Genomic DNA, 27,237 nt, shown 5'->3' with positions numbered 1-27,237 from the left:
AATACTTTACCTCTGACGTGAGAGATAAGGAATCTCTGGATAAAGTCCAAGGCTACATTTGAAAAGATGAGAGAGCTAAGCTAGGTTTCTCTAACCTGTTCAGCTCCATGTCAATTGTTAAGTGTTAACTCTATATATACTATCACTCTATTACTCTCTTTTTTCTTTTTATATTACTCTATTAGCTCGGAACTCAAAATATGGTCGAATAGATTCTGCGTCACCGCGTGAGGTGGAGGAGATCAAGAAAGTAGAGCCCGGCGGACCCAGTAATCTCAAAGCAAAGAACGTTTTGAGCGTATATATGCTGATGTATCGTCTAGAATAGACTATAGAACATCTGAACATAGAGGAGATGGAGAAGTATATGAAAGAGTGTGATGGAATCAAACTAAAAGCAGATTGCAGGAATATAATTATAACAAAATCATGTGTCAAGAGTACAAGTCAGATTGAAAAAACAAAATTACAAATTGAAATCATATGAGGACATCAATGGGAGGTCTTGAGGCAGAAGCAGCATCAACTTCATCTTCCTCAGATGATCCATACAACAAAGTTTTCACTTCTCCTATAATAAGGGTAGTGAGCAACAATCCAGAGATCAAAGCCGCAGTCATCAACATGTAAAACACAGCATCCCAGCTAACCGCAGCAATGTAACCTGTAAGAACTGGTCCAATCGCTGCACCAACTGACCCTGTTCCATCTATAATAGCAGTTACTGTAGCCAAAGCCCTTGCATTTCCTTTAAGCGATTTGTGAGTACCGAGATCAGCTGCAACCGCGGTTGTGATGAGAGCGTAAGGTCCATTAACAAATAATCCAGCTATGAACATGAGGATGATATTGACTGTCATTGAGACATGACCATAGATTCTATAGAGGAACAGAGCTGGGATAGTTAAGTAAATGAATCCTCCGGCTGTAATTGCTCTCCCGTCGAGCTGATCAGAGAAATATCCAGCTAAGATTCCTCCAACAACGCCTCCAACATCGAAGAGTGTCGATAAGTTTCCTGATGTCTCTTGTGACAAATGTTCTCCTCCTATCTCAGTCTGGCTTACATAGAAAGGAAGCCAATAGAGGAAAGTGTAAGAGACCAATTTGGTGAAGAAGAGACAGAAGGCGAAAGGAGCAACACCGGGGATTTTCCAAGCGGCTAAGAACCCGACGGCTCTTCTATCGAATCCAGTAGTACTCATCCTAGAGCTTAAGAAACTCTCAGTGATGGTGTCACCGAGTCTCATTGTGGAATCAACTTCAGTACCATCTCTCTCAGCTTCAACAGCAGGAGGGTTCACAGGCAAGAATAGGTAAACCACAAAGCCAAGAAACGTAATGAGCAAAGCCGGACCAACAAAAGACCATCCCCAACCGAATTTTAAAAGCCCTGTAGCTATTAAAGACCCAATGATGTTCCCAATTGATGTATGAGCACTCCATATACCCATAATTACACCTCTCCTCTTCTTATCAAACCAGTTCCCCAAAACTGCCACCACGCAAGGCCATCCAATAGACTGAAACCACCCTGCTAATGTCTGTATCGCAAGGAAGTAGTAGAAGCTATGGATATTTGCCCAGAAAGCGAATCCAAACATGGCGGTACACACTCCTGTCCCGACCATACCTATTGTTAGAAACGTCCTGAGGTCCAAACGATCACCCAAATGACCGGCCACAAACATTCCAACGGCATAAACAGAGAGGAAAGCCAAATCGATTTGTCCAAGCAACGCAGTTCCATCTGGACCATCGAAAGGAGCCCATCCACCATTCTCTGCCCCCTTCAAATGTCCGGTTGGTTGTTCAGAGAGTGTTCCTTTGACAATGCTGTTGGGCTTTCGTGTTGCGTGGAAGGCAATATAGGCGATGAAGGTCAAGACAAAAACCATCCCTTGGTATTGCTTGAAAGAGAGTTTGCCTGAACGCTTGAAACGTTCTAGGAAATGAATACCCGGTGGTTTTACTTCTTCATAGAGGAACTCAGATGAAGTCCACGACGCCATGTCTTTAGCTTTCTTCTCACGTGACCCAAAACAACCTGAACAGAGATCAAGACAACAAAAGTCAAAAGACAAAAACCAAACGAGAATCACTTGTGACAATTCAATACATCATCTCTTACAAAGAGCAAAAAATAAAAATATAGTATGAATGACCTTTGAAATATGAAGAGAAGATAAATGATCTCTCTACTTCTCCCCCTTCTCTCTGTTTTTTTTTTTGTGCAACTTAATGCTTGGCAAACTTTGGGAAGGGAAAAAGCCCTACTTAATAGTTAAAGAACGTGAGAATAACTAACTTAAACTACTTAATCTCTTTGCTGTATTTTTTTATTTGTTTGAGTTTGACTTTTGGCTCATATGCTTCAGTTTACTATCCTCCCACTTTTTCTAGTTTAAACTTCACAACATGTACGCACATACGGTGAAACCATAACTAACCATGGCAGAACAATTCAAATCAAGAATTCAGATTTTATCTGAGGAAAACGAAAACTATACGTTAGTACAAGGGAATATACCCCCTAAAACTTATATAACTACTCAAAAATAAAGGAAGCAGAGGAACCACATATAGGTTAAAGAGATGTTCTACATTATAATCGTTGAATCAATCCTATTCTATCTTATAAATTTTGGTTTACTTGTTTACTCAGCCATTATAATGATTCAAACATGGGAATATTAATGTATTTGACTTTTGTGATTCGTAGATATATCTCATGCTGAGTACCTATCACGTCACGTGAGCTGCCTCTCGCTGTTACGGGATTGCTATGTTGACAATACCAAAGATTATGCAAGCAACCATTTATATTATATCATTTATTCATCAGACTAAATACCTCACAAGAAATCGGAAAAAAAAAAAAAACAATTTAATTTCATCAAAAACAGACAAAATCATCTTTAAGCTACGCCACACTACCACAGTGATTTTTATGAAGCTAAAAATAAAATAAAAAAATACAGTATTATAGACTCAAATGGAATTCGCATACAAGGAATAAACTGAAGGACAATGGTTTCACAAACTGTTATTCTATATACATATCTCAGTAGGCAGCATGTTTAACTATTACACTTGCGTTACACAATTTAATCATTGAGAACTTACGAATGGAGAGAACACATAAACTAAACCAAAATAGTACAAACAAAGATATGCAATGAAAACAAAATGATTTTATAACGGAAAGTGTTTTAAGAGGGAGAATAAAACTCATAGATGGGCCAAAAGAGAAGAGTACCTCGTTGAGCAGTAAAGATGTATAAGATATGCAAATGCAATGACATGGCCTACGATGCCACAACTGCACCAAGCCGTGTTACTTTGAAGCAACCATAATCAGCCATCGTGATAAATAATCATGTGGATTACACAACAAACATTAATTATAAGTGGATTATTAGTTGCAAGAAAAATGACAATTAGGATCAAAACACATTCATACGGACTACAAGAGTAGAAAGACACAAAATAGCTCAGCTTGCTCATCAATTCCATGAAATCGCTCCTCAGATTCTCTACTCAAGAGCTTTCAAAGCTTTTGAAATACAAACGACACAAATCCTTCAGCTATAACCCTCAATGGATCCGAGTCTTCTCTGAGTTCGGATTGGCGAGAGCACAAGTTGTTCGACGATATTCCTAACGGAAAGGTTTATTTGATATTTCAGTCCGGTTTTCTACAAACCGGTCGAGAATGGAGTGTAATTAAATAATGAGATATTTGGCATTTTAGTACGTTTTCTAAACTTAATTATAAAATAGTACATTTATTATACATTAAGGAAATAGTCACGGTTCCACTTGTGAAATAGAATAGGTGTAAGATAAAAATCGTGAGAGAGAAAAAGGGAAGAGAGGTGTGTGAGAGAGAGAGAAATAGAGAAAAATATTTTTAAAAAATTTTTGTTATCGCACCCCATCATCTCTATTTATTTAAATATTTTGGTAATATGATTTTCTTAAAAAAATATTTTCAGTTATATAAAAATCTATATTTTTCTTTATAATTTGATATGCATTTTGTTTGATGATTTTATTTGATAATGTTAAATATTTTTTACAAATTTTGTATTCGTACACCTGAATAAGTGTACAGATGTATGTACACATTATTAAATGTACAGATGTTCGTACACATTATTAATTGTACAGATATAATTTGTTTAGTTTTTACACTTTCAGATGTCTGAAACACAATGATTTTGTACAAATTATATTTATACATTTAATCATGTGTATAGACATTTGTACACTTAATAAAGAGTATATACATTTGTATACTTAATAAAATGTACGGATACAAAAAATGTATAAAATCTATTTAAAAATTATTAAACAACATGCATATCAAATAATAATAAAAAATATAATTTTTTTTTTGTATATGAGAAATTTTTTAAAAAAACAGATTATATTAACAATTATTTGAATAGTTATCACAATTTTTCTATCTTATAAATGAGTCGTACAGAACTTTTCTATCTCACATACACATAGTCACACACACTCACCCACAAACACATTCTCTCCTATTTATAATTGTGTTTGTATTAAAACACTGATTAAGTTTAAAAAATGTAGTATTCTACAAACAAACCCTTGAATAATACCGGAACCAAATGTTATTGATTTCCGGTACAAAACTATCGAACACTAACTAGCCCACACTCGCCGGACCATCGGAGGCGTTGAATTGAACACATAAGAGTGGACTCTTTGACTCAGGACGAGTCAGTCACACAACACAGAGCTCCATTCCATGAAGGCCAAGAAACGATCGCGCTTGAAAAAAGGTGAATACAGCGCTCCCCCTGAAGAATCTATGTGCGACCTTTTCTCCAAATTTTGACAGTTGTAATAAAAATCCCTAATTCTTCTTCTGCAACTTTATTGATTCCTATTGTTTTCTGCCTCACAGGGAAAAAACTATCGGTAAAGAAAGAAAACGGTAAGAGTCCTAAAATAAGTAAGTACTGGTTTCAACGTTACGATCTCTTCTCAAGATATGACCAAGGTATCGAGATGGACGAGGAAGGATGGTACTCTGTTACCCCCGAAGAGATTGCTATCAGACAAGCTGAGAGATGTCGTGGCCAACTCGTCATTGATTGTTTCTCAGGCGTTGGTGGTAACACTATCCAATTTGCCAAACTGTAAGTTTTTTTTTGTTTGTTTTTTCTCTCAAAATCATGAGAAGTATGATTTTAATGGCTGTGAGATGTTTTCTTTCTAAAGCAGTCTTTTATTGTATAGATGTTCTTCTGTTGTTGCTATCGACATTGATCCGGTGAAAGTTGAATTGGCAATGAACAATGCAATGGTTTATGGAGTTGCTATTCGTGTTGATTTTGTCGTTGGTGATTTCGTCCACTTAGCTCCATCTCTTAAAGTAATCTTCTTCTTCTTCTTCTCCTTATCAGTTTTATCTGAAATCTTGTTTTTACCCTTTTGTTGTTGTGCTAAACTACTACATTTCAAATCATAATGTTTTGCTAGGGAGATGTAGTGTTTCTTTCACCACCATGGGGAGGACCAATGTATAAAGACGTTGAGAGTTACAAGATGGATATGCTTCAACCGAGAGATGGGTACATTGCGATAACTAACTCTTTACCTATTGATGTAGTTTTGTGTTCAATATACTTATGGGAAATGGATATGCACTGGTTGGATCTTTTAATGAATTTTTGTTTTTTGTGTAGGTACACATTGTTTAAGATTGCCCTGTCCATTGCACCTAACATCATAATGTTTCTACCGAGGAATGTTGATGTAGCCCAAGTGGAAGAACTTGCTTGGTTATCGTCGCCTCCTCTAACTCTTGAGGTACGTTACTTTAATGAACACTAGGAGAATTAACTTTATTGCAAACTCCTTTCTTGACAATTTTCATATGCTGTGATTTCAGATAGAAGAAAACTTTGTTGGAGGCAGAATGAAAGCCATAACAGCTTATTTTAGTTGCAATGCAGTGTAGTTGAGAAATGGGAACCATTGCTTTAAGTGAACTATCTTTTTGCATTAGGCAATAGTGGATTTGAGAATTGACACTTATCGTTCAATATCTGTTCTTACAAAATTTCTTGAACAGATTTTTTTTCTACTAATATTAATCCTATTTCTAACAAGGACACAAAACTGTCTTTCGAAATTTAAGTTGTCTTTTATCGTAATTTTAGTTTACTCGTGACTTAAAACTAGAACCTTAGAAAAGGATTTACCACACAATGAGTGACAAGATGAGGAGTCAGATGATCAGTCCTCCCTTGTAGAGGAGGAACTGCGGGTTCTGCAAGAGGAGGAGCAAAGCGTTTAGGTTCCTTTTGAGAAATGTAAGGTTGCATGCAGCCAACCTCTCTAAACCAAGCATTTTGAGCTCCTAGAGGATTTGATATCCCACTTATGAACTTCCAGCCTCAAGGGTCCAAGGTATGGCATCCATTTCATTGTACATACCATGTCGTTAAATCTCTTATATTTTCCGATGCTAAAGGTTTGACTTTCTAATTTAGCCATGATGTCTAGTGATGATCTTGATATAGTCACACCTTGTGGAGTTTGAAATTTTGCATTTGTTCGTATTTGTTTGAATTGATTGTCCTAAAAGCAAAAGGTTGGATAATTTTGCTGCCAGTCTTACTTGTTATATACATTTTGCATATTAGATTGACAGATACTAGTACATTAGTTGCATTTGCACATTGCATGTTCTAGGATGAGATGATCTACCCTAGAGAACAATGTTTACTTTAAGTGACTCAAATTCTTTAAAAAAAGCTTAGCTAGTGGGAATGCTAACCGGAATGAATGGAAAGATGTATATAAGTCACTTGGTTTAAGGACTAGCGACGCCACAGAAGTAGGAGGTTTCATGATATTATGGTTTTTAAGCGATTTTGATGTTTTGTCATCCATGTCTCAGGGCACTGAAGGGTAAAGTTGAGTTGATTTTGATCTGGTGAGGAGATATCCTAGCACATGCAAACACATAATCTGTAACGTGTTCTTGAGCTAGATCATCTGACAACATTAGTTGTGAAAGCAAGCTTGCCCATTTACCGGAGGTTTTCCTTTTGTCAAAACTTAAAAGCAGATGCTTTGTTTCTCTTCTCATGTCCCAGTCCTTCAAACTTGCTTCTTTGTAAAGTTGAACCAAAGAATGTACTATGTATATATACAAACACGATATCCATCTATAGTGTGTGGATAAGTGTGTATCAACAATATACTCCTCTCAAATATTTCACCTAGAAAAAGAAAAGACGTGTATTATAGAGATTTTGCTATAATTGTTTATCCTCTCTCTGTGTCGTCGTTGATTGATAAACCCCTTTTTGAAAAATATATTTCCTGAAAAAGTCGATTAGGCTCAAAGAGAGATATATCTTTCCACGAAAATTGTAAAAAATTGAGGTATCCCCGATTCTCAAAAACTTGATCACCGATCGAAAGGCTCACTGACTTGTCTCAACTCTCGAAGACCCATTTCTCCATTTCCCTTGATCTCATCTGGGTTGGTGTTATCTGCGAATGAGGAATCCACATAGCAATGGAAACCTTCGGGATGGAGGAGAAGCTACGGACGCGAACGGCTTCGGTGATGGCGTCATCTTAGGCCTTGATGGTGGCGCCACCTCAACTGTTTGCGTTTGCGTCCCGTATTTCCCGTTCGGAGGAGATCGTTTACCGGAGCCTCTTCCGATCCTCGGTCGTGCCGTCGCCGGTTGTACCAATCGCAACAGCGTTGGAGGTTCTCTCTCATCTTCTCTCCTCAATTCTGAATTCAGCTTTTCGTATTGGAGTTTGTTGAATTGCGGTCGTTTTAGCTCTGGGCAATAAGATATCTTCGGTTGATTGTGAGTTCTTCAGAAATAATTGAATGAATGTTTGGCTTTGTTAACGATGATCATGATTCATGAGTGTGTGTGTGTGTGTGATCTGAATTAACTAAGTTCTCCTGCAATGTGGTATTTGCCTAAGATGACTTTGGTGCCTTGTTTGATTCTGGAATTGAATATGGATTTTGTTCTTGGCTGAATTTTAGCATTGTAATGTGTTTTTGCATCTAGTTGTGTGGAATTAATCTGTTTTGTGTGTGCGGTATTGGTTTTGCTTGCAGCAAATATTTGGATATAGCTGTGGCACCACTTGGATATTTCTTCTACCCTATTAAAGTCACCTTTCAATGTGCATCGTGTATGCAGAAACTGCAGCAAGGGATTCACTAGAGCAAGTGATTTCTGAGGCACTTGTACAATCGGGTTCTGATAAATCAGATGTTCGTGGTGTATGCTTAGGTGTTTCAGGTGTAAATCATCCCTCAGACCAGGACAAGATAGAAAATTGGATAAGGTGTGGTAGTAGTCATGTCTAGTGTTAATCACGCTATTGAAGTTTCAGATGTAAATCATCTTGATGTACCCCTCTTATCATAATCTTTTGCAGGGACATGTTTCCTAGTCATGTCAAGGTATATGTTCAGAATGATGCTATAGTGGCGTTAGCTAGTGGAACCATGGGAAAGCTCCATGGCTGTGTTCTAATCGCTGGTACAGGATGTATAGCCTATGGCTTTGATAAACATGGCAAGGAGGCTAGGGCATCTGGTGGTGGACCAATCTTAGGCGATTGGGGAAGGTATTTCTCTTTCTATGTTGCCAATCTTAGACTTTGTCATCACATGTTTGTCTGGAGATACACTTATAATATATGGAGAGTGTTTACCGATAATTGTGTGAATGATGATGCGCGTATTTACAGTGGCTATGGAATTGCTGCACAGGCCTTAACGGCGGTGATTAGAGCTCATGATGGTCGTGGCCCACAAACGCTGCTTACTAGTACCATCTTAAAAGCACTTGGACTTACCTCTCCCGACGAACTCATCGGGTATCTTCTTTTTCAGAACTAATGATGAGTCGGTCTCAATAATGTGAACCTTTCTATAGTTTCTTGGTACCCATCACTGCATTCAAAGATGTTCAGAACTCAAGAGAGATTACTCCCTTTCTTTTTAGTATCCGGTAAGAAGAAAACCCCAAAACCACATGAAAATGCTAGTGTGATGTTTCTGGATGTAGGTGGACTTACGCTGATCCCTCTTGGGCACGTATCGCTGCTCTTGTGCCTCAAGTAGTATTTTGTGCAGAAGCTGGTGATGAAATTTCAGATAAGATCTTGGTTGATGCAGTTGAGGATTTAGCTCTAAGTGTGAAAGCTGTTGTACAAAGACTTGGTTTATGTGGCGAAGGTGATATGACATATCCAACTGACGCTTCTTTTTATTCTATTTTTTGGCACTTGGTTCCTTATAGTACCAGACTTGTTGCAGATGGGACAGCTTCTTTCCCGGTTGTAATGGTGGGCGGAGTTCTAAACGCTAAACGGAAATGGGACATTGGAAAAGAAGTCTCAAAGCGCATTAACAGATTCTTTCCCGGGGCTCAAACTATCATACCAAAGGTGCAACATTCTACCTCTCATTCATTATCTTTGTCTCCCTCTCTCAACAACTGATTGAGTTTATACTGATATGTATCTTCAGGTAGAGCCAGCTGTTGGAGCAGCGTTGTTGGCCATGAACTTCTTAACAAGTTAACAATATAACCAGTCGGTCACGTAAAGCATTATTATTTGCAATCGATGTTTCTTAAATCTTCAGACATGCCATAGTGATATATTTTTTTTTTCCTTACTGTGGTTATGGTACATATGTACAAGTGCATAAGAATTTGTCAAATTCTAATTCCTGTTATTGATGATCTGTCTTTGTTTTCTAAACATACCTACTCAACAAAGAAAAAAAAAATACATTGACAAAGGATTTGGATATGTACAACATAAGTATAATGAAACTTGTGAGAAGAATTGGTTTGATCATATGAAACTTGGTCAGAAGACTGATAGTCTCTTCGATTCCCCTCTTAATTCTCTCCGGACAAGCTTCAAGATCTCGATAATCTGCAATGTATGAAAGGATGAAAAGATTGATGAAAGCATACCTTACATTGCAAACTTCGTATAATAAAATTATGAGAATTTATGGAGGGAGAGAGAGGGATTTGCTTACGCCAGGGTAGTGCTTCAGGACTGGAGAATAATGATCAAGAGCTATATAAATTTTCTTAAGAAGGTCCATGAGAGATTCGATTTCATTGCCAAGGAGATCAACCTATGAATCAAGCAGCAGAGGAAAAAGATTATTAAGCTACCAAATGGGCAAATAATGTTAACAACACAAATGCAAAGGACAATACAAAGAAAAAGAATCTTGGGTTCACTAGTAAAATCCGATTCAAGAACTAAATCATACTCGTTGAACACCACTCAAGTAATTATGAAATGGGCTAAAATAAACACATCTGTGAAGTGTGAAGACTAACCTCAGTCTCAGCCTTTTGGAGGTTACAAGTCTTCTTCTCCATTAGTTGCTTGAAAATTGTTTCTCTTGTCTTGAGTTCATCAACTTCATCTAAGAGATCACTTAATTGGCTTTGCATACTTTTTAACCTACAAGTGAAAGAAATTTCTCATGTCTACTGAAACAGATGCTTAGATAACTTATTGTCTATGTCTAACGAAAACATAATAAGCAAGCGGAGATTGAAAGTTGAGTGTACCTAGAACTTGTCTTTATCGTCTTCTCTTCTACCATGCACTCGAGATTCTCAAAATCTTTGCTCCACTTAGAAAGACTCAGAACCGTCGATACAAACTGATTCTTAAGCCTCTTTTGCTCTGCCTCTATTGATGATAATTTTAGCTCGGACTTCACTTTCTCATGTTCGGTTATCTTCATATTGTTTCTAGCTAACTCGAGCTTCTGTTCTAACTCAGATATCTCCATCTCATAGCCTTCTGATTTCTCCAGAGCTCGAGCTGAAACAGCTTTTACTTCTTTCTCCTTATCTTCAATCACTATAGCTTGCTGCTCAATCTGATATTGCAGACTGTTAATCTGTTGAAAGGCTATCTCAAGTTTCTCCTCCTTTGTAGCCAAATCATTCTCCTGTATCTGAAGTAAATCCTCTTTCTCCTTAACATGACATTCCAACAAATGAATCTCCTCTTGTAATATTTCCTTCTCAAGCACCTCCGATCTCAAAGCTTGTTCCTTTTCTGATACATTCATTTTCAATTCTCCAAGTTTCTTATCAGCTTCCTTGAAAGCTTCTTTGTATATTACCGCGCAATACTCATGGACAGAAGCTTCAGCATGTGAATCTTCAAGCTTACTGATCAAATTTCGATGGTTTTCCTCAACCTGAGAAAGCTTTGATATCTTCTTGCCAGCCTCTAAAAGTGAATCTTTAAGTTGGCAGTTCTCTCGAAGCAGAGAATCCAATTGGTTCTTGATATCAGCATCGTTCATTCCTTCAAACACAAAAGACTTCTCACCTTCCAGTAACACCTTATCCAACCTCAAAATGATATCAGGGAGCTTCTTTCGCAGCACATCAAAGAACCCCTTGTCTGTCTTCAAAGAAGAATATGAACCACACTCCTCTAAGTTCAAGCACCTTCGCTTAATGCTAAAGTATTCTTCAGTCATCTCTTGAATTGTATAATCATGCTCTCTTTTCAACATATTCATATCAGTCTCAAAGTGCTTGATCAACTGTTCACGCGATAACTGCCTCAAATCCTCCAACTTCTCAGGCGTCAACGTGACAGATCCTACACTGCTTTCAGAGTGTTTGCAGAACAACTGATTAGCTCTTTTTTTACCCTCCAAAGCCTCAACGTCCTCATTTTCATGACTTGTACTAAGCAACTTAGTAATCAACTCTAGTTCCCGGCGCAAACCAGCAATCTCTCTAGTCTTCTGAAGCAACAAACTATTCTTACTACAAGATTCCACACTTTGCTCTTCCCACAACCAATGTCCATACTCGTATTTACACTCTGCTTGGTCAAGAACCACACGAGAATGAAGCAGGGGCAAAGTTTCCTCATGACAATCAAAATTAGGATTCTCATTCTCCTTAATGATAGTGTTAACAAGGATTGATCCATCATTATTACCCAACATAACCTCTTCATTCATAAAGCAAATACCCTATAAAAAAGATTCAAGTAGATGAATATGATAAGAGACGCTTTACAGTAACCGGGAAACTAAAATAAAATAAAATAAAACTAATTAAGAAACTCTGTGAAATCTCACTAATTGTGCGAAAGAAACCAAAATAGAAACAACTGATAAACAAAAGGGTAACTTTTTCTCTAGCTATATAAACTTAGTGATCTGAAAAAGATTAAAAGAAATCAAACCAAAAAATATCCAAAAATGACCATAACAAGAAGTGATGAAGCAACTTACAGACTCTATTTTCCCCCGAGAAAGTGATGAGAGATTCCAATTTCAATTTCGAAAGATCTGATCTTTAGGGTTTCTGATGATGACGAAGGGAGACGGAGAGAAGATGGACCGACCTCAAAAAAACTACTTCGGGAAACGGAGCGGGAGTGTTAAAATGAACAAAGAGACGCTTTTTATGCTTTTATTACGAATATGCCCCTTCGGGTTTATTCAAGTGACTCTTTATTAATTAATCGTGAATTTTGATAGATTTATTAGACGAAAGTCGTGTGTTATTTAATTATTAATATTATTTTTTTTTAAATTAAAATGATGTGTTATTAGAATTTTAAAATCTATATTATATTTAAATGAATTTGTGTGGATTCGAAAGTGAAAAAAAAAATTATTTAAATATTTAGGTAAAACATTGTTATTTCAAAATTCATATTTTTTTAATCTCAAAATTACTAAGAATTTTCAAATTCTGTATATAGATTTATAAATCAATGGTTATACTCTTTTCATATGAAAGGACAATATGCATTACAATTTTGTAGTGTGAAACTATATTGTCCTACAAGTATTGAAAGAAATAAAATTGTTAAAAAATGTATTATTCTCTTTTGAAATACTCAAAATTTTGAGTTTTATTTTGTTTATGAAATGAGATTTTTTTTGAAAAATATGACTTACTTAATATATTACTAGAAAAATACATGCACTTGTTACCTTACGAGAAAAAAAACACAAATTAATTTATAGTTTATATTTGAAGAAATACAAGGATCATGTAATGACTAATTTTGTAAAAAAAAATGTATAAAACAAGATATAATTATTAATATATTTAATAAATGAGTATTTTTGTAAATGTTAAAATGTAGATATCAAGAATGAGTTTATCAAGTATAAATTAATTTAATGACATCCTTTGTTAGTCTCTTACTCATCTATCTTTTAGCGTACTTGTTGATGTGGATTATGACAATATACTACTGGCTATACCTAACTCATATGGTGCAGATTTCGTTCAGGATTTTCTCTCTTGAGGGTTCATTAATCATATGAAGCATAATAACAACTTATTGGTCCATTCCAGTTCTTGAATACTCTAAAAAAAAAGGTTTAAACCCGCAACAAAGAGATTAAACATTCCATTAAACCGTCTCAATGGAAAACACCACCATAAAGCTTACTAACGAGAGTCAAATATCTTGTATCATCCATGACTCTTCTGACTATAGTTTAGCGTATACAATTCATACCCCTTGTCGAGGGGCTCGAAGTTCTGACAAGCCCTTAAACGATATGTAGACTGTCAAATCCAAACTGCCATAGCTTTGTTTATCAATTCAAACCTAAAAGTCCATACCCGATGAGTGTTCATAGTTTCGGAGAGTTTCTCTTCTTGAAATTTTAATACTATGCCAACTTTATTTTTAAAGTTTTTATTGTTTCATACAAACTTGGGAGCACTAACCATTTTATGGGAGTACACCACTAGATAGAGCGATCGATCACTTGTTCTACATTAACATATGAGTTTTCTCTATATCTATTAAACAAAACAGAGAATAAACACACTTTAGTCACAAATCACAATCTTTATTATGTGCATGTTTGGTTTGGCTAAGCCTATTCACATCACAAGTCACAGAGACTAATCACAATTCACAATGTTACGGTTTATATACACAATTCACAAACTTCCTCGAGAAAAGAATACAAGATAAAGCAATATTATTTTTGAAATACTATGATATAATAAGCAAAGTTTGTGAAGAAGAGCGTAAAAATATTGATGAGAAAAATAATATTGATGGAGGCAAGGAGAACGCTGTTTAATTAGATTTAAGGTTTTGTTAGTAATTAATTATGGCGAGGATAATTCGGATGCTAGCATGTCGATTATGGCACTCTTCACGTTGCCCGTTCCTTCAAATGATACTTGAAATTTGTCCCAAGTACAAGTTTTTGTTGGCATTTTGGCTCCTTTAATTTTCACTTGATTGAATCTCTTTGGGTACGTTATTATCTCTTCCTTGACGTACAGATATTCCAAATGTTGTGGTAGTATATGTTTGTAGGGTTTATTTAATATGGGAAATGAAAAGGAAAACCAAATGGATCCTCCTAATTAATAAAGGACACACGTACATGCTAATATATAGTTTTAACATAAAAACAAAAACCAGCTAAACGCCGCCACCTAGCCTAAGCGAGCTCGCTTTTCACAACTCTGGGTTTCTTCTCTCTTCTGGCGAGCTAGCCAAGGCCTTTTGTGATACTGACCACCACAAAGCTTACCAACGAGCTTCAAGTCTCCTGTATGCTCATCTATGACTCTTCTAACTATAGCTTTGCGTTCAAGATCCACACCAACCTCAAAAAGCCGCCGAGGGGCTCGAGGCTCTTCCAAGCCCTTAAAGGTTATGTACACATTTGCACTTTTGGCTTTGAGTCTCTCAATCGGCGGCTCCACATCTCCATTAGCAGTTTCTATAGCCACTTTCACAATCTCTAACTGGGACATAACTTCGGTCTTTTGACGCATCTACAATTTTGGAATTCTTTAGTATTATTATTACCAGCAGTGCCACTCGTGGTAGTATGTCATTAGTTGATATGTTTAAAACTTACATCAGTGATGGACCTATCATTAGCACAAACTGCAAGTTCCAAATACATAAAAATCCAATCAGTGGCTCGCCACTCTGATTCCTTCACCTGGCAAAGGCAACAATAATAACATAACTGATCATGAGGAGCACAACAAAACTTCATTAATGTTGTGTTGTCTTAATATATAGATATATAGGATCTTACCACGTAAAATCGGGTTTCGTCTTTTAAATCACCATCTGAGGGCCAATCAGGCAATTCACCTTTGAAGATATCATCATCAGCGAATGCGCCACCATAAGAGTGAGGTATGAAGGGCTTCTCGCTGGTCACTGTGTGCAAGTCACAATTATATTAAATACTCAGCAAGCTAAGTGAGATTTTATTATTATACTCAGGCTAGAATTTTATTGTAAAAAATAATGCAACATAAGTAAGTCACCTTCGCCTTTAGGTCTAGCAATGGAGACCCCCATATCCAAAGTGCCATATTTTTGTTCATCAACTTGAACCTGAAAGGTTTTCTCCAACGAGCTATCAGCTGGATCATGTGCAAGCAGGGTCATGTAGAAAGAGGACACACAGTTCTGTAACATGTTGAATTTTATCAGGGAAGCGAGCTTGAAGTTTGTCCCCTGACAGATGAATAAACAAAATGGAATCAATGTATATGGTGTTATATATAACAGAGCATATGTTTATAAACGTACCAGCTAGGGGAGATAAAAGAGTTCAAAAATTTTTACCTGCAACATATTGTAACGATGAAGCCCCGCCTTAGCATAAAGATTGACCAAGATAGGATAAGGATAAAGCTGACCTACGCAGTCGTAGGGAATCAGTCCAGTGATCCTTCCAATCATAGATGACGGTACTGAGACACTCTCTAAATCGAAACCCTATAAGAAGCAAAGTAAGTAAGAGAAGTAATCTTTATCCGTCATTATAACCACAATCCCTAGAAACGAACTAGGAGGTAAAATTCTCAATTCTCTAAACAAATCCCAATTTTATTATATAGTAGATAAAATTCTCTAAACAAATCAAAGAATTACATCGTTTTCGGCTACTTGATCCCAATAATCTCTCTGCAAACTGAAAAACTCCTCCGCCGTCGCCATCTTTCTTCTCGTCCTCGGGATGATGGTTGAGTTTTTCTAGGCCTTGTATATATTTATATTACACAGTATTATCCCTCATTCGACATATTCATCAATGGGCTTCAGTTGGGCCTTCACAAACACAAATCTTAAGGGCGGTTAAATTGAGTTATAATAATTTAAGTCACATATATATAGCCGACAGAGCCCTCTAGTTGAATTTGACTTATGTCATCTTTTTAGCAATCGAATGCTACCTTGGGTTCGTAACGCACATTCTCCCTTGTCATTTGTAACCATTGGGTGTACATTCGTCTTCAACAGCACCACATGCATCAAAATCAATACTCTCAATCAGTTGCGTCATCTGAATCTTCCAATACCCATAATTATGGAGATTGAGAGTTTCAGCGGTTTCATCACAGTCACAATCACAAATTGTTGCCAATTATCCATACGTGTCACAAGATCTCACTTGTTGTTGCAGGAAAAAACAATTCGTACAAAAGGTGTTTTGTTCTAGATTTTTACTATAAGATAATCTTTTAAACGATTATTACACTTATTCGGAAGTTACTCGCACGGTCGCACCTAGTCTTTTCTTAGGTTAAAATAAACATTAATATTTATTTTATTTAACATTAATATTTTATTTAAAAAGGTACTTAACAGAGTAATATATCAAGTACGTACAATGAAAATCAACAACCCTTTGAAATAGAAACACACTTTGACAAAATAGAATACATAGGCACACATTTATTTGACTATGTATATATAATGCTTCAATTATTTTGTAAACAACCTAAACTTTCACAATTTCGTCCAACAATACTTTGAAACTCTCAAATCCTTTCGTAGAGACATCTTCTTGGAGTTGTTCTTTAAGCTTCTTGGCATTTGCCTTCATCGTCTTGCCATCATCATGAACAAAAACTTGATGCAAACACTTCTCAAATCCTTCTTTCGTGAAGAATCCATTATTCACCATCATTCCAACCTTCCACACAACCTCCACTGCTCTTCCGTTGAGTCTATTTATCCGCCAAAATCGGTCTGCCGACAAACTCTCCAATACCGAGTTCCATCCACAATGTGTCACATTCACACCCGTTGCCTCGTGTTTCAGCAGTTCCACTTGGGGAGCCCATGGAACCACTATCCCTTGCTCTCTTGTCCGGTCCAGAAACCCTTTTGGTAGATGAACCATGTTCTTCTCCTTAAGCGACCAAACAAACGGCACTTTGCTCGATTCCAACCCTTGTGCTATCGCCACAAGCTCTACAGGAGGCGGTTCCATGACGGTGCCGAAGCTAATGTACGCTACAAAAGCAGGTGATCTCTTCCCCATCCAAGCAAAGCAGCCATGAGGATCGCGCACCGGTGTCAACGTGGGAGGGGGGATGCTACGAGAAACATTTCGAGCATCTCCCGTGGACTCACGGTGGCGCCCTCCGGAACACCGTCATCGACGTCGTGGACCCTGATGTTCTCCGGATGATCAGAGGAGAACAATGACGCGTTTGAGCTTGCGGTATTAAAGAAAGAAAAGATGGTGGAGGGAGCAGCAGCGGCGAGACGGCGCGTAATGGCTAAAAGAGGACTGGCATGACCGCCAATACGGAGAAAAACGCGAGAACTGCCACGTGGGAGTCTCTGATTGGCTCGGATAATTTGAACATGATTCCATGAAGTGAGTGACTATGAAGGAAGCAAACACAAAGAGGGTCATTATATACGAATATGAAATAGAGCAAGTGATATGCCTAGTGAAATTAATACTTTTGATGGTGAGTAGTTGGTACCTCTTCAAGAACGCTTACCAAACTTAGAGATAAATTGTACTTGATAACAAATCAAATTAAGCGCATATATACTTTATTTATATAGTTATACACATACACCTTTTTAGTTTTTATATAATTTTAATTTCTTTCTATAAAGTATAAACATTGCGAATAATGCTAATTGAATTACTTTAAGATCTCTCTTATAGACTGTATTTGAATTCTTTTTCGTTTTAGATTCTTGGTCAAAAGTTTTGGTCTATTTTCTAAAACCAACTTCTCTCTCTATGTGATCGAAAGTTTTCAATTTTCTGTAGATTTTTAATGCTATTGGAAAAGTCTAAATACTTTCTATGTACATCTTTTTTATATGTTTTTCTTTTGTTGTGTTGCAAAATATATTTTAAGACTTTTTGGCTCCTGAAAAAATGATGTAACTTTGTTTAGGTATAAAATAATAAGGGAAAAAAGCCGAAAATACTTCATTTATTTTTTCTTTGGACGTTTAATACTTCGCTTTTTTTTATTGGAAGAAAAATACCTCGTTTATTTTTGCTTAGTCTAAAAATACTTCAACTTTTGTATTGTTAGCAGATTCTCATCAACGATTTAACAGCCGTTACCGGCGTTACATAAACAATAAACGCTGTTAAAATTTTATCTCCGCGTGTTAAACTATATATATACAGGTTGTAAAGAATTGACAAGTTTTATTGGAATAGTCTGGTGGTATAAGAGTTGTTATTTACCGCGAAGTTCACAGGTTCGACGAGTTCACAGAATAATGTTTTTATTTTATTTTTTATTGACCCTTCTTCTTCCCCCAAACAAAAATGACAGGTTTGATCTCGACCTCTTGGCTCTTGTTGTCTCCTTCGAATTCTATATCGGTTTCAGGCTCAGACTCGTCTCTATGATAGCCACCTTGAAACTAATTCGTTATTATTCGTTTTAATCATTGAGTTTCACTTCGAATTCGATCTGAAATCCATGAGTTAATAGAACGGATCGACAACGTGAAGAATACCCAGAAAATAACGGAGGCGATGACGATGAGACTCGTGGCGGCGGCTAGGAAAGAGCGTCAGAAGCGAGAAAAGGAGAGACAAAGAGATCTGAAATCTGGATTTAGGGTTTTAGTTTTATTTGCTCTTCAATTATCAGCAAAGCCAAAAAAAAAAACGAAGAAAAAAAAATCGTTTAAGAGGTTGTTCGAACCTATTAGCCTCGAGGAAAACATACCCACTTATACCACCAGACTATTCCAATATAACTGGCTTATTATTTAGAACCTGTATATATATATATATATATATTTTAACACGTAGAGATAAAATTTTAACGGCGTTTATTGTTTATGTAAAGCCAGTAACGGCTGTTAGATCGTTGATGAGAATCTGCTAACAATAAAAAAAAGTTGAAGTATTTTTAGACCAAACAAAGATAAATGAGGTATTTTTCTTCCAAAAAAAAAAGACGAATTATTAAACGTTCAAATAAAAAATAGATAAAGATATTTTTTGGTTTTTTTCCCAAAACAATAATATATTAAAATTGAGAGCTATTAATTTTTAACTTTGTTTAGGTATCTCCTAGTCTTGACTGATTATTTCTTGAAGTGGGTTGAAGCTGAAGTGTTACGTATCAATAAAAGATTCGCAGGTCAAGACTTTCCTATGGAAGAATATTATTTGTCGGCATAGAGTAGTTCCTTAGGAAATCGTTATCGACAATGGGTCTTAATTCATCTCTAGAGACTTTGAAGAGTTTTGCTCGGATTGGGGGATAAAAGTAAGCTACTCAAAGCCCAAGTATTCTCAGGGAAACAGGCAGGCAGAAGCAGCTAACAAAATCATCTTAAGTAACTTGAAGAAGCGGTTAAACGCTCATAAAGGCGAATGGTATGACGAGCTTCAACCGGCCGGTGGTTGTGAGTAGACGAACGACGCTTCGAAAAGCAAATGGGAGAGACTCCCTTCTCTTTGGTAAAACAAATAGCGAATCTTGCAACTGTATACCCATTATTTTAAATCATTCAAGTAGGAATCTAAATCCTCAAGGAGACCAACAACATTTAGATTCTCATTATCCTTAACGACAGATAATTGCTACATCATGATCATGAGAACCAAAAGTACCATTATCACCCATCATAATAACTTTAAAACTTGTGACAAACAAATAAAGAATGTTTTTACGGTTTTAAATTGGAAAGGATAATGATCAGAGAGAGCTAGTCAAGATTTGGGAATGAGACATAACTTGTCTTCGAACTTCATCTCTTTTCACTTTCCCAGTTGTTGTCAACGGAAACTGCTTCTCCCATCGGACAAACCTCTTCGGTATCTTAAACCTGTCCAACAAGTTCATCAAACTAATAAGTATATATATATATATATACTTATAACATAAAAGATTTAAGAAAATTTTATTCGCTTAGAAACTAGATTAATTACCCGGTTAGATTCTGTGTTCTACAATGATGCTTGAGTGTCTCACTTGACAGTTCGAAACCTCGTTTGCGGTTTTCAACATCAGACCATATCCAATTCTCTTGTAAACGAACACAAGCGACGACCATCTCCCCAAGACGAGCATCAATGACGCCTATCACCACAGCAGAAACAATCCCAGGATGCTCTACTAGAACAGCTTCAACCTGCGCATTCATTCCATGTAAAAATGCACAATTTGAGGCTAATAACGACCAGTTTCTTGTATTGGAAGCTAACCTCTTCGGGGTAAACATTCTCGCCTCCAGTTTTGATTCGGCCATTGGATCGGCCTATAAGACATAAGTTCCCAAACACATCAAAGGTCCCGATATCACCTGTGTCAAGCCAAGCTTCATTGCTTCTGGATTCTGATGTTCCAACATTTTCTTGAACTAGTTGATGACCCCAATATCCAAGCATAGTGTGTGGTCCGCGCGTTAGAATTTTCCCGACCCTGGATGAATTCTCGTCGAGTTTAATCATCAGTTCGATATGGGGCGCAGGCTTGCCAACGCATGTGCCTTGCTTTGGTTGATTAACCAAAGGATATGTCACTTTCAAAGACTCTTTAGTTGGATCATGGAGAGTCATGAAGGTCAGGGAAGAGCACGCCTCTGTCATCCCTTTAAAACCAACATCTCAAAGAGTTTAGTGTCCAAAGATTCAAATAAAAATGGTTGTTTACGGAAGCCAAATGAGGAGGACTCACCATAAGCTGAGAGTATTTTCGCACATGGGAAGATTTTTACAGCTTCTTGAAGGAGTTCACTTGATAAAGATCCACCTCCATTTAGTATCTTTCTCACGCCAAGGTTTTCAGCTCCATTCTTTGTTGTCCTTCGAGTAAAAGTACTTTAGCCACCCAACGGTTTTAAAGGCTAATATTTACCTCAAGCAAGGAATTATTCATTTCTCTTTTTACCTGTTGACACGAATAAGATCGGCCATCATAGCTGGGACGGTGATGAAGCAAGTTATACGGTTTTGTTGCATAACTTGAAGGGCTGTTTTGGGATCAAACTTGGGGAGCAGAACATGGCAAGCCCCAACCATTAGCATGGCCATAGCTGATGACAGACCGCCGATATGAACTAATGGTGATGTATGCAAATACACCTGCGAGAGAAGTTGAAGAGACTCTTTACTTAGGGAAGTATTCAGCTCTATAGAGTTCATTGAGGACAAACAGGTAAAAAATGCGTACATCATCCTCACCGTAGCCAACAATAGCAATCTTAGCTAGAGACTGTGTGATGAAAGCCAAGTGGCTTATCGTGACACCCTTGGGTCTTCCCGTAGTACCTTTTCCCAATAAGAAACAATAAGAGATGGAGTAAACTGACGATTATATATTATGGTAAATACAAGAAGCAGAGGTAAAACATGTTGTACCAGAAGTGAAGCATATCACAACAGCATCGTCAGGAGCCCAAGCGTACGTTGCTAAGGAAGGAACCAGCACATTCAGTTTAAGCATCTCGGTTGTCAAAACTGGCCAGTAGTAACAAAAACAAAAAAATAAATGAAGTCACAGTTGCATCTCCTTTGAGTTTTTAAGGTACATACAAATGAAATCATACACTGGTTATGTTCATTTGCACACTCTTTAGAGGTAGACTCCATCAACACACGCCATTTCAACGAAGGTATATCTTCATTCTGAACATCAATGCACCACGAGACACATGTCTCATCAGTAACAAAAAGGACAGGTTCTACCATTAGCATTGCCATTTTTGCTTCTTTCAAGCTCTGTCCTTTCACAACAAAAGATCATCAAGAACGCCAAAAATGTGTCAGTCAGGAACTTTCTTTTAGACATACATACACAATCTAACTAAAAAGAATGTAATAAGCAGCAGATACTAACCCATCTGTAATTCAAAGGAGCAACGATTCCTCCAACCAATGCAACAGCCAATAACCACTCCAAGAACAAGTCACTGAATCCACCAAAAAAAACAAAAAACAAAGACCAAACCTTGAAAATATTATAACATAACATTCAACGGTTCAGATACAAGTATCGACAAAAATCGAATCTAAAACCCAAATTTTAAGTTCTAACTCCTTGGTTCAAATTTAATTTACGCGTTGGACCTGTTAAGAGCAGAAATAGAGACGACATCTCCGTTGCGAATGCCGAGACGAATCAGACCTGCGGCGAGGCTCAGTACGCCGTCGACGAACTCCTTGCCGGTGCGCTTCCGGTTCCCGTTGACTGTGACGACTGCGTTCCCTTTGACGGAAGCTAGCCGAGTCAAACACTGACAGATGTGAGGCCGAGAGTAATTAGCCATTTCGGAGGGAGAATGACAAAATATGAAACTCACAATCTTTTGAATGTCATCGAAGTCGAAGTTTTTACTGGAAGAAGAAGAAGAGACAGAGACTTCCATTGATGACGTGGCAGTACATGTCACCGCATCGACGACCTCTCCTTATCTTTTATATTATCTCTACGACGACGAGAATCACCGTTTGCGTTTTTAGTTGACTACACAGTCCAGGCCCAATTGAAAATGGGCTTTACTATATATTATTCAACTTTGTCACCACCGCTTGATTCTTGTCTCATAATTTTTATTCAATTTGTTTTTCAAATAAAATCTGTTAATTTCATTATTGCTTTTAAGACATAAGCATTTTGATGGATTCTTTTGATAACACAGAGGGCACCACTTGCTACCCTTCTGGAGGTATATAAGGTTGTATGGGCAAGCAAACATAGATTTTGTTTACACGCTTGGGAATATCTGTAACTTTCTCCCTATTCCCAAAACATTGATTTGTCGTTAGTGGCTATTTTTAAGATTTGTTCCATTACTGTAATACTTTTGGGTTAGTTAACTATAGAGTGTACGTAATACCAGTAATTAATGTGGCTGTTGGTGAAGAGATGTTGTTAAAAATGTTGTAGTTGAGGGGTATTAAATTCAGATTTTATTGTGGGCTTTCAACTCAAAATCAATTGGCAATGAGTGGAGAGGTCCTAACCCTTTATAGATTAGTTAATCCTTTCACATCTTTCCTATGTGGGATATTTTACACTAACACCTCCTCCCCCTCCCCTCTCACGCTCAAGCATGACCATCTGAAGCGTGGACATATGTGGGAACAACATCCACGGGGTGGCCCAAGAGACAACCTACTCTGATACCATATTAAATTCGGGTTTTACTGTGGGCTTTCAACTCAAAATCAATTGGCAATAAGTGGAGAGGCCCTAACCCTTTATATATTAGTTAATCCTTTCACATTTTTCCGATGTGGGATATTTTACGCTAACAAAGGGTGTAAAATGTTGAGTCTATAAAACCATGTATATATTGGCGTAAGTAAGCAGTGTATAATGTGGCTGTTGGCGATAAGATGGTTGTAGATAAATGTTTTAGTTGAGAGGTGTAAAATGTTGAGTCTATAACGCCATGTATATGGAAAGTTTGCAGAATATGTTTTCTGTGGAAGACAAGATCGAATGTTCTAGGGAGGAACTATGGGGTTTAACCAAAACATCTATCATTATAATCACAACTTAAAAAAAAGCATCAATAGGATGATTACCTGAAGCAAAGACATGCAACTCTCTATCTTGGCCTTTTGTTTAATCTAGAACTGGCCACGATCCTACATATCACCAAACCCACTAGTCGAATATCTTCCTTGTATCTAATTAACAAACTTTGAATCTCATTTATATACAACTAGTATTATACTCCGTGCTATGCACAATTATAAATTTGTAAACAATATTGGTAAAAAAAAAATAGGCTTACCAAAAAGAAGGAGTATGCATCAAAATCATTAACAAATCATTGTGTTTGGTAATGACTCCTCCTTTCCTTCTTTCCGGGTATCTTTGGCAGAACTGACTGTACTATTGAATCACAAATCTTAGTCAGCTCCTCCTCATCCTTCTCATTCTGCTTCTGCTTCTCAGCCATCTCATCCTTGTCCTTCTTCTCCTTCTCCTCCACACCATCATCCTTTTCAGCAACCGCAGAAATAGCCTTCCCATCCAGCTCGGCATCTGTGTCAGCATCACCAAGCTCCTCCTTCAAACCATCCTTGTCCTTCTTCTCCTTCTCCTCCATACCATCATCTTTCTTATCAACCGCAGAAATAGCCTTGTTCTAAGACAATGCAAAGATAAAAATTGTATCTTTTATATGTTGAGAAGTTGTTTTTCGATTTTTTGTTTTCAAAGACTTGATTTTTCTTTCATCATTTGAATGGAAGAAGTTGGACCATCTGAAAATCGGTTTAATTGCAATTATCCCTTCTATGTATATGCAAAAGAACCACAATTAACAAGATCTTTAAATTCATATTACTTGATTTTTTTTTTCACAAATAAACGTTAATGCGATATAGTTTGACTAACACAATAGATGACAAGTTTGGGTTGAGTGAAGGAAGCATTATTTCGTTAATAACTTACTTCCAACTTTTACAATAAATGGAAGTGAACAAATGTGAACTAAAAAAAAAAAAGAAGTGAACCAAAATTTCTATTTAATCATATACACAAAAGTAAGATTTCATTCTCTCCTTATTGATTTAGCATTTAATTTCTAAAAGTAATAATTATATTTAAAATGTAATAATGTACATTAATTTATACTTTAAATCTACACTTTACTATTAAATTGTAACTGAAATCACATAAATTATGAATTGAGTATTGTTTTCATTCATTTCATTCAAACATACTATAAATTATAATTGTAACTCCTCTAATTAAATTATTTTAGAAATGTAACTTTCATTCCTTGAATATAACATGTGGTATACCGTAATATTGTTTGTTTATTTTACATAATTGTAATTTAATAAACTTAATTAGATATGCCTAATATTCAAATATCGATGGTATTAACAAAATATTGAACTGATGATTTACTAACAGTCAATGAAATAATTTTTAATTTATATTAATACTCAAACTCATCCCGCTAGATATCCAAACACAATTTTTTTCTTTGCTTAAGTACAACATGCACGTTTTTCAAAATCCAAATAACGAAAAATGCAAAAAAATATAGTACCAAAAATCTTGCTAATCAAGTATACATTATCTTCAAAATATTTTAATTTTAGAATTGTTTACATATGATTCAGAAATAAATTATGAAATATGATAATTCTTTTTATTTTTCTTTTTTTTTTGCAGATAAAACGGACAAATAAATTGACGTAAAGATTAATTTAGGATTTGTACATATATTTTTATTGTTAGCATTAAATATTGTAATAAATTAAGGAGATATTTAGGAATTTTACAAAACAAATTTTTAATGAGATATTGCAATTAGTTGTTGATTGATTAAGGAAATATTTAGGAATTTTTATTCTGCACAAAATTTTGGTTTTAAATTTTATTTTATAAATTAAAATTAAAAATATTTAATGTCTAAATAAGTGTCAACTTCAGTATTTATTTCATAAATATCTCAAAATGTATATATAGATTTATAGATCATTAGATTGCGTCAATTTATTGTAAGTATGGAAAGGTTAAGCAAAATTACTTGGCATACAACTTGGAAAGAAATAGTTTCCACCTCGATATATATTGAAACAATTATTCCTATAATTTCTAGATATTTCTTTATTTTCAATTATAAACAAAAAAAAAAGCTTTCAAAGATTCTTCTTCGGTTCGTTGCTTTCAAGAAAATAGAGAACCTTGTATATCACTCAACTATAAATTCTAGTTTCTTGGTATTTTACCTTTTTTCTACATCAATCTTTTTTCTTAAAGCTTAGTAAATCACTATAGCTAATTAATATTTAAATCGATGACAGAAACACACTCTCGAGAGTGGTCGTATTACAACAAACAATCGAGTTCTTTTTTACTTTCTTGTAATAGTTAAATAACCCCGTGAATTTAGGGCCAATCTCCGACAAAGAAACTCACGAGAATAGTTTTTTAACAAATTCAGACAAAGCACAAGAGTCGAGAGAGACTGTTTCCCTAAGCCAACGTGGAATAAAGAAAGAAACTTTTTTTTGTCGTGACAACGTTGGAAACGACAGCGTTTACCGTTGTTGGCATTGTTTGCAATTGGACAATGAAGAATACGCACACATCACGGACACGGGATGATCATAACTTTTAAAAACGAAGCCGTTTCGTCGTGTTTGGATTCTCTTATATAAAGCATTCCTTCACGGGAAGGTCTTCTTGCCAAATCCAAGTTGTTGTAACTCTCAAGCCTAAGACGAAAAAAAAAACTCAAAATCACAAAATGGTTCCACCGTTTATTATGTGTTCAGTCATTATCTTGTTCATCGTCATAGAACCAACGACCATAAACGCTAGAGAATTACGACCTTCCGATCACGGTCTTGAGTACTACTACGAACCAACAGGCGAGTCTCAATCGGAGATGACCACATTCTTCGGACCACCTTCTCCAAATGAGCTTACACCACCGACGACATCTTCTTCATCATCATCATCACCACCGTCTAGTAGCTCGATATTGCCGAGTGCGGTGAAATCCCCACTAACGACGACGAAAACGTCATCAAAAGTTCGAGACAATGATGATGATCACGTGATGAATCACGTGCTGGTAGTGGGCAGCTTGGTGTGTGGACTCTCCGGTGTAGCTTTGATGGTCGCTTCTGCTCTCATTTATTTTCTTGGTTACCCGAAAACACAAAATGCCTCTGTTAATTGTGATCACATTCATAATAACAATGTCACTAATACCAAGTAGAATTCATTGTCTATATAATTCGCTCATTTGATTCAAGAGAATAAAGATTTTTGTTGTTATGTGAATCATTATTATTGTAGAAAACAGTTACTAATAATGTATTTGGATTATTGGATTTATTTTTGGTCTTTTTGGTTATTGTGAAATTATTTGAATTGGTTCGGTCGGTTTAGGAAC

At 36.3% G+C, this 27,237-nt stretch overlaps 6 protein-coding genes and 2 pseudogenes across 11 annotated transcripts; 3 read left to right on the top strand and 5 right to left on the bottom strand.

Annotated features, from left to right (window-relative positions):
• Positions 1-383: 383 nt before the first annotated feature.
• LOC104741661 (putative glycerol-3-phosphate transporter 3 pseudogene) lies at positions 384-2,254 on the bottom strand (annotated as a pseudogene). Its single transcript, XR_015580717.1, has 2 exons — positions 2,166-2,254; positions 384-2,047 (listed from the first exon to the last, which is right to left on the bottom strand). The product of XR_015580717.1 is annotated as a putative glycerol-3-phosphate transporter 3 pseudogene (transcript).
• A 2,288-nt stretch (positions 2,255-4,542) lies between these two features.
• On the top strand, positions 4,543-7,282 carry LOC104741657 (uncharacterized). 2 transcript variants are annotated; one of them, XM_010462553.3, is made up of 7 exons: positions 4,543-4,814; positions 4,940-5,174; positions 5,275-5,410; positions 5,518-5,609; positions 5,724-5,847; positions 5,930-6,450; positions 6,944-7,282. In XM_010462553.3, the coding sequence occupies exons 1-6, from the start codon at positions 4,781-4,783 to the stop codon at positions 5,996-5,998; spliced, it is 690 nt and encodes a 229-aa protein (XP_010460855.1). In that variant the 5' UTR covers positions 4,543-4,780; the 3' UTR covers positions 5,999-6,450; positions 6,944-7,282. The 2 variants fall into 2 exon arrangements, with proteins under 2 accessions (XP_010460855.1, XP_019091688.1); XM_019236143.2 differs by having other exon boundaries at positions 4,586-4,845.
• On the top strand, positions 7,224-9,801 carry LOC104741658 (uncharacterized). 3 transcript variants are annotated; one of them, XM_010462554.2, is made up of 7 exons: positions 7,224-7,771; positions 8,226-8,373; positions 8,467-8,658; positions 8,782-8,910; positions 9,102-9,271; positions 9,353-9,483; positions 9,566-9,801. In XM_010462554.2, the coding sequence occupies exons 1-7, from the start codon at positions 7,552-7,554 to the stop codon at positions 9,617-9,619; spliced, it is 1,044 nt and encodes a 347-aa protein (XP_010460856.2). In that variant the 5' UTR covers positions 7,224-7,551; the 3' UTR covers positions 9,620-9,801. The 3 variants fall into 3 exon arrangements, 2 of the variants coding, with proteins under 2 accessions (XP_010460856.2, XP_010460857.2); XR_015580530.1 differs by having other exon boundaries at positions 7,350-7,771; positions 8,804-8,910; XM_010462555.3 differs by having other exon boundaries at positions 7,350-7,771; positions 8,141-8,373.
• Positions 9,752-12,542, bottom strand: LOC104741660 (WPP domain-associated protein-like). The gene is made up of 5 exons (XM_010462557.3): positions 12,344-12,542; positions 10,641-12,079; positions 10,404-10,530; positions 10,091-10,192; positions 9,752-9,981 (listed from the first exon to the last, which is right to left on the bottom strand). Exons 2-5 carry the CDS (start codon positions 12,065-12,067, stop codon positions 9,913-9,915), a joined length of 1,725 nt encoding a protein of 574 aa, XP_010460859.1. The 5' UTR covers positions 12,068-12,079; positions 12,344-12,542; the 3' UTR covers positions 9,752-9,912.
• Positions 12,543-14,432: 1,890 nt separating this feature from the next.
• Positions 14,433-16,171, bottom strand: LOC104741654 (UPF0725 protein At1g23970). Its single transcript, XM_010462552.3, has 6 exons — positions 16,003-16,171; positions 15,694-15,846; positions 15,390-15,582; positions 15,152-15,279; positions 14,966-15,052; positions 14,433-14,879 (listed from the first exon to the last, which is right to left on the bottom strand). The coding sequence occupies exons 1-6, from the start codon at positions 16,066-16,068 to the stop codon at positions 14,535-14,537; spliced, it is 972 nt and encodes a 323-aa protein (XP_010460854.1). The 5' UTR covers positions 16,069-16,171; the 3' UTR covers positions 14,433-14,534.
• A 681-nt stretch (positions 16,172-16,852) lies between these two features.
• On the bottom strand, positions 16,853-19,985 carry LOC104743651 (flavonol-3-O-rhamnosyltransferase pseudogene; annotated as a pseudogene).
• On the bottom strand, positions 19,895-22,792 carry LOC104741653 (2-succinylbenzoate--CoA ligase, chloroplastic/peroxisomal). Of its 2 annotated transcripts, none has more exons than XR_015580529.1 (10): positions 22,430-22,792; positions 22,200-22,272; positions 21,910-22,081; positions 21,722-21,820; positions 21,534-21,631; positions 21,252-21,445; positions 21,039-21,156; positions 20,567-20,952; positions 20,291-20,493; positions 19,895-20,187 (listed from the first exon to the last, which is right to left on the bottom strand). XR_015580529.1 is itself a non-coding variant. In XM_010462551.2 (10 exons), exons 1-10 carry the CDS (start codon positions 22,726-22,728, stop codon positions 20,058-20,060), a joined length of 1,782 nt encoding a protein of 593 aa, XP_010460853.1. In that variant the 5' UTR covers positions 22,729-22,792; the 3' UTR covers positions 19,895-20,057. The 2 variants fall into 2 exon arrangements, 1 of the variants encoding a protein (XP_010460853.1); XM_010462551.2 differs by having other exon boundaries at positions 21,039-21,166.
• A 3,722-nt stretch (positions 22,793-26,514) lies between these two features.
• Positions 26,515-27,179, top strand: LOC104741652 (GATA zinc finger protein). The gene has a single exon (XM_010462550.3). The coding sequence runs from the start codon at positions 26,584-26,586 to the stop codon at positions 27,058-27,060; it is 477 nt and encodes a 158-aa protein (XP_010460852.1). The 5' UTR covers positions 26,515-26,583; the 3' UTR covers positions 27,061-27,179.
• Positions 27,180-27,237: the final 58 nt, after the last annotated feature.

The sequence above is a fragment of the Camelina sativa genome, chromosome 14 (assembly GCF_030686135.1).
Source record: "Camelina sativa cultivar CO46 ecotype springtype chromosome 14, ASM3068613v1".
Lineage (NCBI taxonomy): Eukaryota > Viridiplantae > Streptophyta > Magnoliopsida > Brassicales > Brassicaceae > Camelina > Camelina sativa.
The sequence above is the reverse complement of the archived record's forward strand: the minus strand, read 5'-3'. Positions and strand labels throughout refer to the sequence as shown.